This window comes from Vicugna pacos, chromosome 25 (assembly GCF_048564905.1).
Source record: "Vicugna pacos chromosome 25, VicPac4, whole genome shotgun sequence".
Taxonomy (NCBI): Eukaryota; Metazoa; Chordata; class Mammalia; order Artiodactyla; family Camelidae; genus Vicugna; species Vicugna pacos.
The window spans coordinates 37,410,925-37,424,080 of NC_133011.1; the positions used below are offsets into that span (position 1 = coordinate 37,410,925).

The 13,156-nt window shown below is 52.9% G+C and overlaps 1 protein-coding gene and 1 non-coding gene across 6 annotated transcripts in view; one reads left to right on the forward strand and one right to left on the reverse strand.

Moving 5' to 3' along the window:
* The window catches only part of AGO2 (argonaute RISC catalytic component 2), a 95,056-nt gene that overhangs the window by 54,991 nt on the left and 26,909 nt on the right, over window positions 1-13,156 (reverse strand). For 4 of the 5 annotated variants that reach the window (XM_072949781.1, XM_072949780.1, XM_072949782.1 and 1 more), the window contains one exon: window positions 2,286-2,478. In XM_072949781.1, coding sequence (XP_072805882.1) covers window positions 2,286-2,478 — 193 coding nt within the window. Of the gene's footprint in view, window positions 1-2,285; window positions 2,479-11,478; window positions 11,561-13,156 lie in introns of those variants that run through there. The other variant, XM_072949783.1, reaches the window with a different exon arrangement.
* Window positions 12,910-12,982, forward strand: TRNAV-CAC (transfer RNA valine (anticodon CAC)). The gene has a single exon. It is a non-coding gene; the product is annotated as a tRNA-Val (tRNA).

Sequence of the window (13,156 nt, forward strand, 5' to 3'; positions counted from 1 at the left end):
CCCCCTAAAAGTAAATTCCAATTATATGATATCTACAATGGATGCACTTGAAACACACCCGCGGATATGGGTTGAAAGAATAAGCACGGAAAAAGGTACATCAGCCAAAGACGTAAGAGTAAGTGTAGGAGTGTCCACAAGGTGTAGTAATGGTCAGACAGAAAAAGCTTCTCAACAAGGAGAATTAGCAAATACAGAAGGATGTTTCCTGGTGATAAACGGGTCGATTTATCCTGGAAGGTACAGCAGTTACAAATACGTACATACCTACTAACAGCTCTGAGACACATGAAGCAAAACCAGATCGTATTAACGGGGAAACAGACAAACCTACATAATACTCAGGCAAAAAGTAAGATATACAGGAGTTTCCAACTATTAACCAATTCCACCTAATATTTACAGATTTGCCCAAACCCAACAGCTCCAGAATACACATTCTTCTCAAGTATGTGAGGAATGTTTAACAAGATAAATCACTTGCTTAACCAAAAACAGGTCTTAATAAATTTCAAGACTGGAATCTTACAGAGTATGCTCTCTCATCATTAAGGAATTAAATGAGCAATCAATGACAACAGGATGTCAAAAAAAAAAGCAAAAAACAAAAAAAACACACGAAATAACTTCGAAGAGTTAAAAACTGAACACATTTCAAAAAAAAAAGAACAACAAAAAAACCCCCCAAAAAACCCAAAAAACAAACCAAAAAACCACAATGAATTCATAAAGAAAATGAGAAAATATTTTAAACTGAATGAAAATTAAAATGTATCAAAACCTGTGGGCCAGAGCCAGAACCAGGCTCACAGAGAAATTCACAGCCTTAAATAAATGGACTAGAGAAAAAAGAAAGGTTTAAAATTGATGATCTAAACTCAAAGTAAACAGAAGGAAAGAAAATAATAAAGATCGGAGAAGAAAAATGGGGGATGGTGAGACAACAAAGAAGAAAAATCAACAAAGTAAAAAGCTGTTTCTGTGAAAAGATGAATGTAATTGACAAACTCCTAGCAAACCTGATCAAGGAGAAAAGAGAGAAAACAAAAACTTATAACATCAGAAATGAAACAAGGGCTTTCACTACAGGTCCTACAGACATTAAACTCTATGGCCCAGTGACTTAATGACAAATTCAGCCAAACATTCAAGAAAGTACAGGTGACCCTCAAACAAGCCAAAACTGTAATTGTTCTTAAAAAAAGTCTCGGGGAGCGTCTCTGTGAACTTCAGGAAGGCAGAGATTTCTTAGAGAGAACATGCAATGTAATAAACAATAAACAGTTTCGAACAAAGTTACAAACGTCTGCTCACTAGGACAGCAAAGCAGCAAGCCTCAGCCGGGTGAGAACTTTCCCAGCGTAGACCCGCCTCTAGAGCACGTCAGACACCGACAGACACAACGCCCGCACAACAGACACAGGACTTCAGCAGACACTCTGGTAGAAATAATACAGATTTAATACCATATGTAACATATGCATATAATGATTGTGGATATAAGTACACGAAAGGTGCGCAACTCAGCAGCTATCAAGAAATGAAAATTAAAACCACAATGAGAAACCATTACGCACCCGTCGAAATAGCAAAAATCAAAAAGCCTGACCACACCAAGCGCCGAGGAGGACGGGAGCAGCGGGACTCACTGAAGGGAGAGTGAGGGGGGACACCTCGCTGGGGAGCTGCCGGGCAGCGTCTCGCGCAGCTAACCCTGCACCACCCTTGATCCAGCTATTTCACTCCTGGGTGTTCATCTAAGAGAAATGAAGACAAACGTCCACAAAAACGACGTGAACAAGCGTGTTCAGAGCGCTTCATTCACAACAGCAAAGCCTGCAGCGCCCGCCCAAGCACCTAATGTAAGAGGAGGAGTAAATGAATCATAGAACATTCAGGTCAGAGCACGTTCCTCAGCAACAGAAATAAGAAGCTATTAACACACACGATCACACAGGTGCACCTCAAAACCAGGCTTTGTGGGTGGGGCGGGAGGAAGGGGAGGCTGTCCCGTGGGCTGCGTGTCCCCGCTTCTAAGGGCAGAGAGCAGCCCCAGCGACGCAGATCCCAGTGCTGACGGACAGGGCACAGGGCGACGTTCCGGGGTGATGGGCATTTGTCAGCACTGAATCATACACTTACGACGTGTATCTCATTGCATCTCAACACAAAAACATTTTTCACAAAATAAACTCAACGGAAGCTTCTTGGGGGAGAAAAGTCAGAAGGACCTGTTGAGAATCAAAGGGTTGAACCGTTTCAGAATAAAAGACAGAACGGAGTACCTGTTAACTCTCCTCGGGCATTTCTCTGGCTTGATATCCAGCTCATAGTGATAGATGTCGATTTTTGGAATGTCCATTTCAAAGAAGTTGGCCTGTAACTTGATTGTTCTCCCCGAGGTCCCGAAGTCGGGTCGTGGCGGGGGCTTGAAGGCATATCCCTGGATGGGTGGTGGTGGTGGTGCAGGCGCGAGCACTGGAAACAGCAGAGAAGGCAGTTACCCAGAGGGCTGGCTCCCCGGGGGGCCTCCTCGCACCATCCCAGGCCTCGGCGGTGCCACCCCTCCTTCTCCCTTCCCCCTCCTCCCAAGACTCCCACCCCCACCCCACCCGGTCACCTCTCCACACTGCACCAGGCCCTCCGTGTTCAAACTATTCCCTGCCTGGTCCTCTCCTCGCTCTGCCAGATCCTTGAAACACTGGCTTTTCCCTACCTGGCCCCATCTCTTGCAGGCTGGCAGTCCACCTCTTCGGGCCCACACCCAAGTCAATGAGGCTGGGTCTCCTCCACAGTCAAGACCCTTCCCACACAGTCTTCAGGCCAGGTGCACAACACTCATGACCCTACTTGCTTTTCTCTCAAATTCATCCTTTCCTGTCCATTCCTGTCTGCCTCACTTGGGGCCCCATTCCATCCTGGTGGGATCTCAGCTTCCAAGCACCCCTCACCCACTTCTACACAGTCTGATCTCACCCTGTCCAAATACCAGCACGCAGCCCCAATATTTAGGCATTCGTGGTCTTCATGATCTGGCCTCAGCTTTATCTTCTGCAGTTCTAAGATCTCCCACCCCCATCCCAAGGACCACACACGTCGGCTACGGCCCAAGAATCCTATAGAATCCATGGAGTTCCTGAGTCTCCAGCTCACTGTAGCCACATTCCCAGTACGAATGTGCCGCACTGTGCTGTAATCACACTGGGCTATCGGCCTCCCCAGCAGGACCGCAAGCAGCATGAGGGTCAAGATCCCCGCCTGCCTGGGGTCTGAGAGAACACTCAGTGCACAAGATCCAGAAACATCCCATCAACCCCTCCTCTTACACGTGGGGAAGCTCAAGCTCAGACAGATGAAGGAAGGCTGCAAAAGTCGCTCAGAAAGCGTCGTCACAACGGACCACCACCGTCACAAAGGAAGACGCGTGCAGCATCGCGTCAGGAAAGCCCAGCCTTCCCGACACCAACACGCAGGCACACACCTTGACACCACGCCCCGAGCAACACTTCCTAACGACAGTCCCTCTGCCAAGGGCTGGGCTCCTCCACCCACACAAGATCTCTGGGCCCCAGAAGCCAAGACGCAACACTCTTCTCCGCAACACATCAGCCTCGCCTTCCTACAAAGGAGGCGCCTCCTTTGAACATTAAGTCAGTTCTTCACCTAAAATGCGTCACAGTAACTCTGGTTGTCATGCTCGCACACTCACTTCTGTTCTCGCTCTCTGCATGTGGGAGAGTAAAGATGGGGCAGTGTGAATTAGCAGCCAAGACAAGGCCAAAAGGGTACGACTCACATGTAATCAAAGGGGCCAACACCGTCACAGCAGGGTCCCTCCTGTGTGACTCTTCCTGTTAATTTAATCTAAGGGTGCTTTTTTCTTTCCTTTCATAGACAGTAGAAAGAAACTCAACTCAAATTTTCAGTAATTCCACTAATAAAATTCAAACTGCAGCTTTAGGATAAAACTAACTAAAAATTTTTCCAATAACAGAATACCTTTAGTTTTCATTCAACATCTTTATTTCCATAAAGTCCTCATTTAAAAAAAAAATCCATGTCTACGTCAATCCCTGTTGACATTCCCTGGAAACAAAAGTACTCTACAAAAAATAACAGAAGCTGTTCCTACTGGATGTCTGACACAGAAACTCAGAGAGCCCCTGAATTACTTGTTTTGTATTTTGATTTCTTGGTATGAGAAAACGACCATGCTCTAAAGGTTATAATACCACTGAGTGAGACCACCTGGAGGCCTCTGGGTCTCTCTCCACTAAGCCACAACCACCTCACAGGTGACACACTCAGTCTCTCACAAGGGCTCACCCCCCGGGCAGGCATGCCCACGGGCCCGTGATGTGCTGGCTCGTGTGCGGGAGGTAGAGACCGAGGACACAGAAACAAACACTGTTCGCAAGCAGCTCACGCATAACTTCCCAGGAGGGCGTCTGAGTGCAAACTGTCAAATGGATAAGTGTGTTTCCTTCTCCCAAGTCAGCAGGTCCCACGGGGTCCTCGCACTGAGCACCCAGCCACGCACGTCAAGGGGGGGACACCACTCACTCTCCGCGCTCAGCACTGAGTGCCCACTGACACAAGGCCCCTGTTCTCAGTTGGGCTCCGCCCAGCAAGAGGACCCCTGTAATGCAGAGACAAGGTTAGACTACAAGAGGTCACACTGTGTCCCAGGAAACATCCAGCCCGAAATCCAGAGAAACCTGACCCCGGGTCAGTTTCAGGAATTTCAGGAATGGGAGCACCATCCACGTGCACAGGGTTCCCAGCACACAAAGTGCTTTCCACACATTCCTCAACTGCACCTCACAGCTATGGGCAAAGAGGTCGCCCTCAAAGGTGAAGCCATCCAGGCTGGGACAGAGGAACACAGCTGATGTGCCCACTCCACACCCAGGCTCCCCCCCCCCACCGGACCGCAGTGCCCAGCCTCACCGAAATCTCAGCAACTAGCACAGAGGAGACCAGGGGCCTGTTGCTCAGGTTGAGCCCATTTCTCCTGTCTCCCCAACACCTATCACTTCTACAAAACGTGCTGCGGAAAACAAGGAAAGCTGCCTACCAGTTTGCACTGCTCACCCGTATTAATAAAAGCAATGGGGAAAAGAATTAGAAGAATTTTTAAAAGGGGGAAGGGTATAGCTCAGGGGTAGGGCACATGCTTAGCATGCTGGAGGTCTTGGGTTCAATTCCCAGTACCTCCATTAAATTAAAAAATAAACCCAATTACCACTCCCCCAACACACGCACAAGAATCAAAAGCAACAGAGAAGACCCAGTGGCAGCACATTCATAAAAAGCCTGACTTCACAAGACGGCCCTTCCCTGCTTCTACCTTTTAATAACGAAAACACTGACAGTCGTGGGAAGGCACGCAGAGCGCAAACCCACAGGTCAAAGCTGTCTGAGCAGAGGGACGGGCAGGGGGCCCATGAGCTTTGCGCCCTCGGGAAGGAAGCTCTCCCGCTCAGGGACATGAAGTCCTTGGAGACACCTTGATCTATTTTTCTAATGTGGGGAGCCCCAGGTGTAAGCTGCCCAAAAGAGCAGGAGGGTCCACACACACAGCGCTGGGGAGGGTGCAGCGAGGATCAAGACCACCAGGGACCGTCCCCCTGTACCCCCCGCCCTGAGCGGGTAAGGAACAGGACAGCCAGAGAGGGAGGCGACCTCTCACCAGGGCGTGAGCTCTCGGCCCTGAGGTAAACAAGCACCAAAATGGGAACCACAGTGGCCTGACTGGGCACACGCGCCCCCCACTGTGGTGACACAAGACTCTGAGAGCCCACCCTGGGGTCACCCGAGGGGAGGCCTCCAAGCCCTCTCCCTGCACAGCCCACGGCCCCTGGCCGGCTGCGGGCAGAGCTGGGGCTGGGGCCACGTGTGCACTGAGTGGGGCGTTGGAGGAAAAAGATGAGGAAGGAGGACCAAGACGTGCAGCAGCCGAGAAAGGCGCACATACTTCTGAGTCGAGTCGCACGGTCCTTTTTTTCCCCAGAGCCCAAGCTCCCTCGTCAACCTCCTTACCCCTGGGCTCCTCAGCAGCAGGTGCCACCAACATCCACAACTAAATGGAAGACCAGGGAGCGGCTCAAGAGGAGGGGGCATCTGGGGAGACCTACCCCATGAGATGCCACCATGCTGGCATTAGGCCAACTGGCTGTGGCTCTGGTGGCCTGCAAGGCAGGGACCCAGCCCCACTCCGACCCCTCAAAGATGCCACCCCATCTCCCTACTCCTGCCCCACCTTCCAGGCTCTCTCACATCTCCTCCACACTTCACGGAGGGACTCAGGCTCCAGCTTCTCGTGAAGACTACCGGCAGACACCCAGCCTGCGCTCGCCCCAGCCACGGGCAGCACGCACGGCCACACGTCCCGCCCGGCAGCTCATCAGACAGGTTTGCGGGAAGCAGACTGCCCACTGCTTCTGAGGCGTCAGCCCTGCCTCCAGACGGGGGAACTTTGGGGGGGGGGCAGACCCTTCTTTCTTCCAGGATGCTGGCGGTCACAGCAGGAAATGACTCGTCCATGGCTGCGGCCAGCACAGCCCCGGCCTGAGAACCTGGTGCAGGGGCAGGTAGGTGCAACACAGGCACCGAGCGCTTGCTGACCCTCTGCTAGTCACTCAGCACGTGCGTTTAAAGAGCCACATCTCAATCAGTGAAAGGGAAACATGCTGTGAATGAGTCATCGACTTCCTGTATGAGTAACCAGGTCACAGAAACCAGAAAGCGTTTAACAGATTCCACAGAGGCAAGTCGGTCATAACACTGTGAGCAAGGCTCTGACGGTCAGAGCTGGTCTCCCACAGAAACCCACCCCGTGCAGTTCGGCCTGTCACTGACTTCCCAGGAGGCCCAGAGCAGGGCGGTGTGACACCTGCCCCCTTCACCGTCTCTTGGCAGCCCCCTCCCGTGTGAAAAAGGAAGGCAGTCCCCTCGCCACCGTGGTTCACGCGTCCCAGCCCTCCCCAGAAGTAAGGGATGGAGACACACGGGCACAACTTAAAAACCACAACCATCTCTCTTCTCTCCCACCTGGAACTGGGTGGCCCAGGCCACTGACCCAAGAAGCCCAGGAGGCATCCTGAGACTGCGGCCTGCACGGACCAGCCCTGGCAGGAGCGTGGGAGAAGACAGGGGCACAGCCACGTGGGCTGGCAGGGCCCCCACAACACAAGGCAGCCTCACAAGTGGCCAAGACTCCCTGGAAGAGGACATCTGGCCCATGGGTGCGGCCATCCCGGACACTGTCCCTCCCCACCTTCCGCTGGCGGGAGGGCGTTACACTCCACGGAGGGAGGCCGCCTTGCTTCCCCACCCGGGACGGTCCATGTGGGCTGGGTGAAACCGTTCCTGTGTGGTAGTTTTCTCTGGATCAAGCACACACTTATTACAGAAGATGCAGAAAAATCAAAGGACGTTAAAATCGCCTATAATGTCAGAAGGTAACCACAGGCAAAGCTGGGACTCAGACACGGGTCTTGCTGCCATCAGAGATGTGATCTTTGCCGCCAAGACGAGCTGCCTCGAGTCCTTCTGAGACAGCAGATGTGCTTAAATCAGACACAATTTACAAGAAATGGGTGACCTAACAGGGCATCATAGTCTTGTCTTGCCCAGTTCGCTCAGTGAGCATCTGAGAGCGTGGTAACAGCTGCCGTGACTGCGTCCGACTGCGGGGGAACGCTCACGGAGCACGCACCGCAGCCACGGGTGCTGCAAAGCACGCTTTAAACTCGCGCTACTTCAAAATTATGACATGTTTTAGATCTGCTGGTAGCCTTGTTATTAAATGTGGTAAAGGATCCATTTGTTACTTTGTCATCCTTTTGTTTTGGTATTTTGATAACTACTTGGATACAACCAGGTGTTCTTTGTTTTGTTTTTCTCTTTGTCATCCTATGTATCTTGTTCTGGGTCTTGGAAAACATTCTGGACAGGGATCCTTCTGGAAGCGTCACCAGCCTGTCCAAGGAGTTTGTGGCCACACACTTCTGAGAACCACCTGCTCTACGGGGACAGGGTGCTCTCACCTCTATGCAGAGAAGAGGGTCTCTTGGCTGCTGAAAATGTCACAAAACCTCCATGGTTCCTGCGGCAGCATGGAGGGTGGGCAAGTATGACACTCCTCACCAGGAGCAGCCCTGCCGACAGCACCACACCCTGCGGCCAACAGGGCCCCGTCTCCATGGCTGCTCTGTGATCACCCATCGCTGATGTGATGTGAGCTCACGATTTACCAGCTGCCATGACAACAGGCTCTCCAGGCTCCTGCTCATCACACGGGCTGCCTACCACGCGGCTGAGCTGGGAATCAGAAATGAGACAGCCTGACAGCATCACCCCAGGGCAGCCTCACGGCTCTGCCCGCTGTCCACTGAGGGCCACAAGGAGCAGGCCTCAGGAAGGGGTGGGGCAACCCTGCGACCGGTGTGGGCATCGAGCTCTCCCAGGACAAGTGAGAGGACAAGCACAACTTCAGTACTTAAGTGCAAGGAACTGGATCTTCAGTTAACTGCGAACCACACTAGGCCAGGCACAGGGATCTGGAATCTGACGGGGAGATGACAGCCCCCTACCCTTCACTCCGACTCCCACTGCGGTCTGCTATCACAAGCACGAACGCAAACGTCAGGTCAAGAACAGCACCCCGGACCACAGACTACACGAAATAAATCACAGAATTCGAAGCCAGAAGTCACCTCGGGAAACCTCAGAGACTCAGAGGAGAGAGTAACCCACGCTTCCCCTCCAACCTGCTCTGAGTCACCGACTGTGCAGGTGCTGGGGACACAACGCCAACGAGACAGGTCTGGGGGCCGGGCCTAGGGGAGGGGCAGGAAACAGAGTGAAAATACCAAGAGGCAAGCACCAGGACTTCCCAGCAGGGGCACCGCGCTGCCTGTCACCACCCCCACTCCAGACAGTGTTCCTTCCGCTACATCTTATTATGAGTTATATGACCTTCAGAAACAAAGAGATCTGTGTGACTGTTCACTCCCTGGTGACTTACATGTTCCTTAAGAAAAGTCTAAGTCACAGAGTCATTAAATAAACCAATATCCTGACTCTTAAGTGAAGCAGCTTTGCTGACTGCCGAGGCCCCAGGCCTCAGTTCACCGGCCGCGGCTGCCTCCCGGGCTCGTGTCACAGCCCTGCTGGGAGGCTGGGGGGCACAGGGCGCTCCTTCGGGAAGGGAGCCCAACCCACCTGCACCCACGTCTTAGTGGGACCGGGATCATGCGAAAGACTTTCCACCCAAATACCAGGGAGCTCCTTCCAGAATCTCACAGCGAGCCTGAGTATTCAAAGCCACGTGCTCTCCACCTTCCCTTCAGAATTCTGGTTTCATGACAGGGGGGGGGGGCATCACAGCCAGAAACCAGGAAGGCAAAAGAAAGCGATCAAAACAGCACAGGGCGGCCCAGCCCTTCCACGCCCCACCCTGGGCCAAGCTGGGCGTGGAGAGGGCCCCCACCTGCTTCTGCACGTCCCTGTGAGGAGGACACGGAGGCTCTGGGGATGCACGACGTGTCTGGGCCTCTTGGCCAGGCAGTGGCCACGCAGGACCACACCCAGGTCGCTGTGTCTCCTGCACCCGAGCTCCCCTCATGGGCTTCAAGAGCCCCTCGGGCGCAGACCACAAACCAGAGGCCGTCAGACTGGTGCTCTCCGCTGAGACCAGCCGCTTACAGAGCCACCTGCTGCCCACACAGGCAGCTTTCGCTTGGGCCACCGAAACTGACTGAGCTACAGTAAACACAATCACAGCAGCCTTTGTGGGGAAGTGAATGGAAGCATTCTCAGAATGAAGCGCTGAGAATGCAGACGGGCATCTGCTTCTGTCGGCTGGAGATGGTGTAAAACAAACACGCACTCCCCACAGAACTACAGCGTTAGACCTGGGCAACCAGCCGCCAAGTGTGAGCAGAGAAAACAAGCCAGACCCAGCCCGGGTTCCCAGAGGAACGGACTGCAGCCTGGCCGGACGCCAGGACCCGGGAACACGCGCGCTCATGTCCAGCTCAAGTATCACCACCAAGTGGAGCCTGGAAGGAACCCAGCCTGCGTCACAGATGCCTCCTAACTGGCCCAGTTCTCGCTCCTCACCCTCCGTAAACTCAGGCTCAGCTCATGAGCTCCCTGGCTGGAAGTAAGATGCTCAGGACAGGGAAGACCCGGGCTTTGTGTCTCAGGCCCTGACTGGCATGGAGGCAGCAGGTGCGCTCATTGCTGTCCGGGAGGAACTTGTCAGCGGCAGCTTTGCAGTGAGGAGCATCTGTGCTCCTAAGGGAGCAGGTGCCACTGTGGTGTCCACGTGATGGCAAACACTGGCCCAGAGAGCAGGGGCTCCAGGACACTTCACAGGGAAGCTGACCACCACTGAGTCCTGACCCTGCTTCCTGGCGCCAGCCCCTGCTGACGCCCCTGGTGTGCAGGCCCCAGCCTGAGCGGTGGGGGCAGGACCCCCCTTCCCGGCCCCGCGGGAGGGGGGAGGACACACCCACACATCACAGTCCCGGCCCACAGGAGGCCGTACGGGCACCCCGGGCCCTTTATGTCCCTCCTCGTGTCCCTGGCAGGTTTGGTCACACCTCCCGCCCGGGGACGAGGAGGAAGGGAGAGCCTGGCCGAGGCTGACACCCAAAGCAGGCTCCCCAGGGAGGCGTGAGGGGTCAAGCCCCATGAGGAAGGCGGCAGCTGTGGGCTGCAGGGCTGTTCTCTGGAAATGTGTCATCTTCGTGGGGGCCACGGTTCCTGTAAGTCTTTCATTTCTTCTTCTCTTGGTAAAAACTCTCAGGGAAATTCCCATCTGTCTCAGCCTAGCTCTTGGTAACACCCCAAGAAGGGGCCCTGGGAGGCGGCCTGAACACGCAGCAGCATCTCCGGCTGGCTGGCAAGGGGACTAGGGCACAAGGGGACGAGGGCACAAGGTCCCCGGGTGTGATGTCGGCTGGCCTGGCGTGTGGACCGCGAGGCAAACCAAGTCAGCTCCCAAGACTGATGCTAGAACGCCTCACTCAACTACTGCAGTCGGCTGAGTAAGACTGAGACTGTTTCAGCCTCATCCTAGTGAGCAGCACCGCGGGCACCAGGAGAGCACATGGCTGCGCGGACAGCGCAGGGTTAATTACGAAACAAACATCCAGCCACCCTCTGCCAGTGACTAACAACATTTTTCTCTATTTTTGTTGCAAACTCTAAGAACTCTGTCTACAGTGGGCTTTCAAGGGGGCTTCTGTGGTTCAGCCTGAAACTCCAACCATCATTTAAAAAGCCATCTTCTTTGAGGAATGGTCCCTAAAGCCACCCTGTGATCTATAAAAAGAAAACCTTTTCCTCATAAAAATTGTTTCAGTAAACTTTCCCTCCTGTTAAAAATGTCCCCTCTGATTCACCACCTGTCTTTACTCAAAAGTATTAGAAGTGATACAATACAAGGAAGAATTTAAGAAACACCTGCAAAATGCAAATCACCTCCCGAAGAAACGTCCCCCCACACGGCTGATACGACATCAATGCAGCTAGTGGGTCTTCCAAGCGTCCGTCAGAAAACTTAGCCATTCAGCCAGAACATCTGCACGAGTTTTAAAAAAGCCTGTGAAGACACGAGAACTATCTCACATGTGGCACTTCTCCCAAACACTTCCCTGCGGCGCTTACCAGCTTTGACTCTGCGTTTACTTTGTCATTCTGACTAGTCACTGCCCCTCCCACCAGGGCAAGCAGCATGAGGACAGGGACTGTGTCTGCTTCTGTCCAACTGCGGAATGAATGAATGAATGAATGAACAAGTGAGAAAACGTATCTTAGCCTCTCACTAAACCAACTCTCATCAGGAATGCCTTTACTGATCTACAACTCAATGCTAAGTGTTTTAGGGCAAAACAGGAGTCAGGTGTTTGTGTGAAGACTGCCTGCACCCTTTCAGCTACAGAAGCCGCGTTTATCAAGCATCTACAATATTCCAGCGCGAGATCTCTGGAACCTCCCTGTCATTCTCACATCCACCCTCTTGGACACAAACTGTCCCATGCCACAGATGAGGAACCAGGGTGCATGGGGGGCGGCTGCCCCGGGCACCTGCAGGCCGACCACCAAGTGGTTCCACTGAGCCTCTGCCGGCGCCATCCACAGACTCCGCCAGCCTCCCTCACAGAGGAGCCCATCTGACATCTCTTGTACATCAGGAAAGCCTCTAAATCCTTTTTATCACCCCAAACATACAAGAACCTAACTTACCACGGTCCTGCACCCCTATCCCTCCAAAGCAGCCAGGGAAGTTCGGAAAAGTCAACTCGGAGCTCTTTTACAGTCACTAATTCATCCTCGATGCCTAGGACGTCTCTCAGCAGCCACAGGAAACGTGCCATTTCTCTGTAACAGGTCACAGTGTAAACTCTTCACCTGCACCACCTCATACAGTCCTCACCCCGGGGAACGCACGTGTGACCCCCAGGTTCCAGAAGGGGACCACAGGCAATGCTGAGACTCAGACACAGGTCTTGCTGCCATCAGAGACGTGAGCTCTGCTACTGAGACGAGCTGCCGCGAGTCCGAGACAGCAGGTACATTTAAATCCAGCAGAAGAGACGTGCGAACCAGCAGTGCAGAGTCACCTGTGTGCCCAGCTCCGGGCGGGGAGATCCCCTCACACTGTCACCCCGATGACGCCCACTGGACACTCTTTCCTGTTCCCAGAGTGCTCACCTTCAGGGGGGCAGGCAGAAAATCACCCTGGGAGAGGTTGTGGGACAGGTCAGGGCAGGCGAAGGTGGCCTTTCCACTAGTGGGACAGGAGGAAAAGAACAGTGGGAACAATTTTCTGAATATTTGAGGGAAAAAATTAGGATAAGCTTCCTCACATTTTATTAAAAATAAATTCCAGGAGGAGGGTATAGCTCAAGGGTAGAGCACATGCTTCACATGCATGAGGTCCTGAGTTCAATCCCCAGTCCCTTCTCTGAGAATAAATAAATAAACCTAATTACCTCCCCCAACAACAAAAATTAAAAAAAAAAATCCAAATGGGTTCCACCTGTAAACGATATTTTAAAACTAAACAGAAACATCTAAAGAAATACATTAAAACTGAATAACCTTTGATAACCCTTGGGGTGGGAGCAAAAAACAGAGG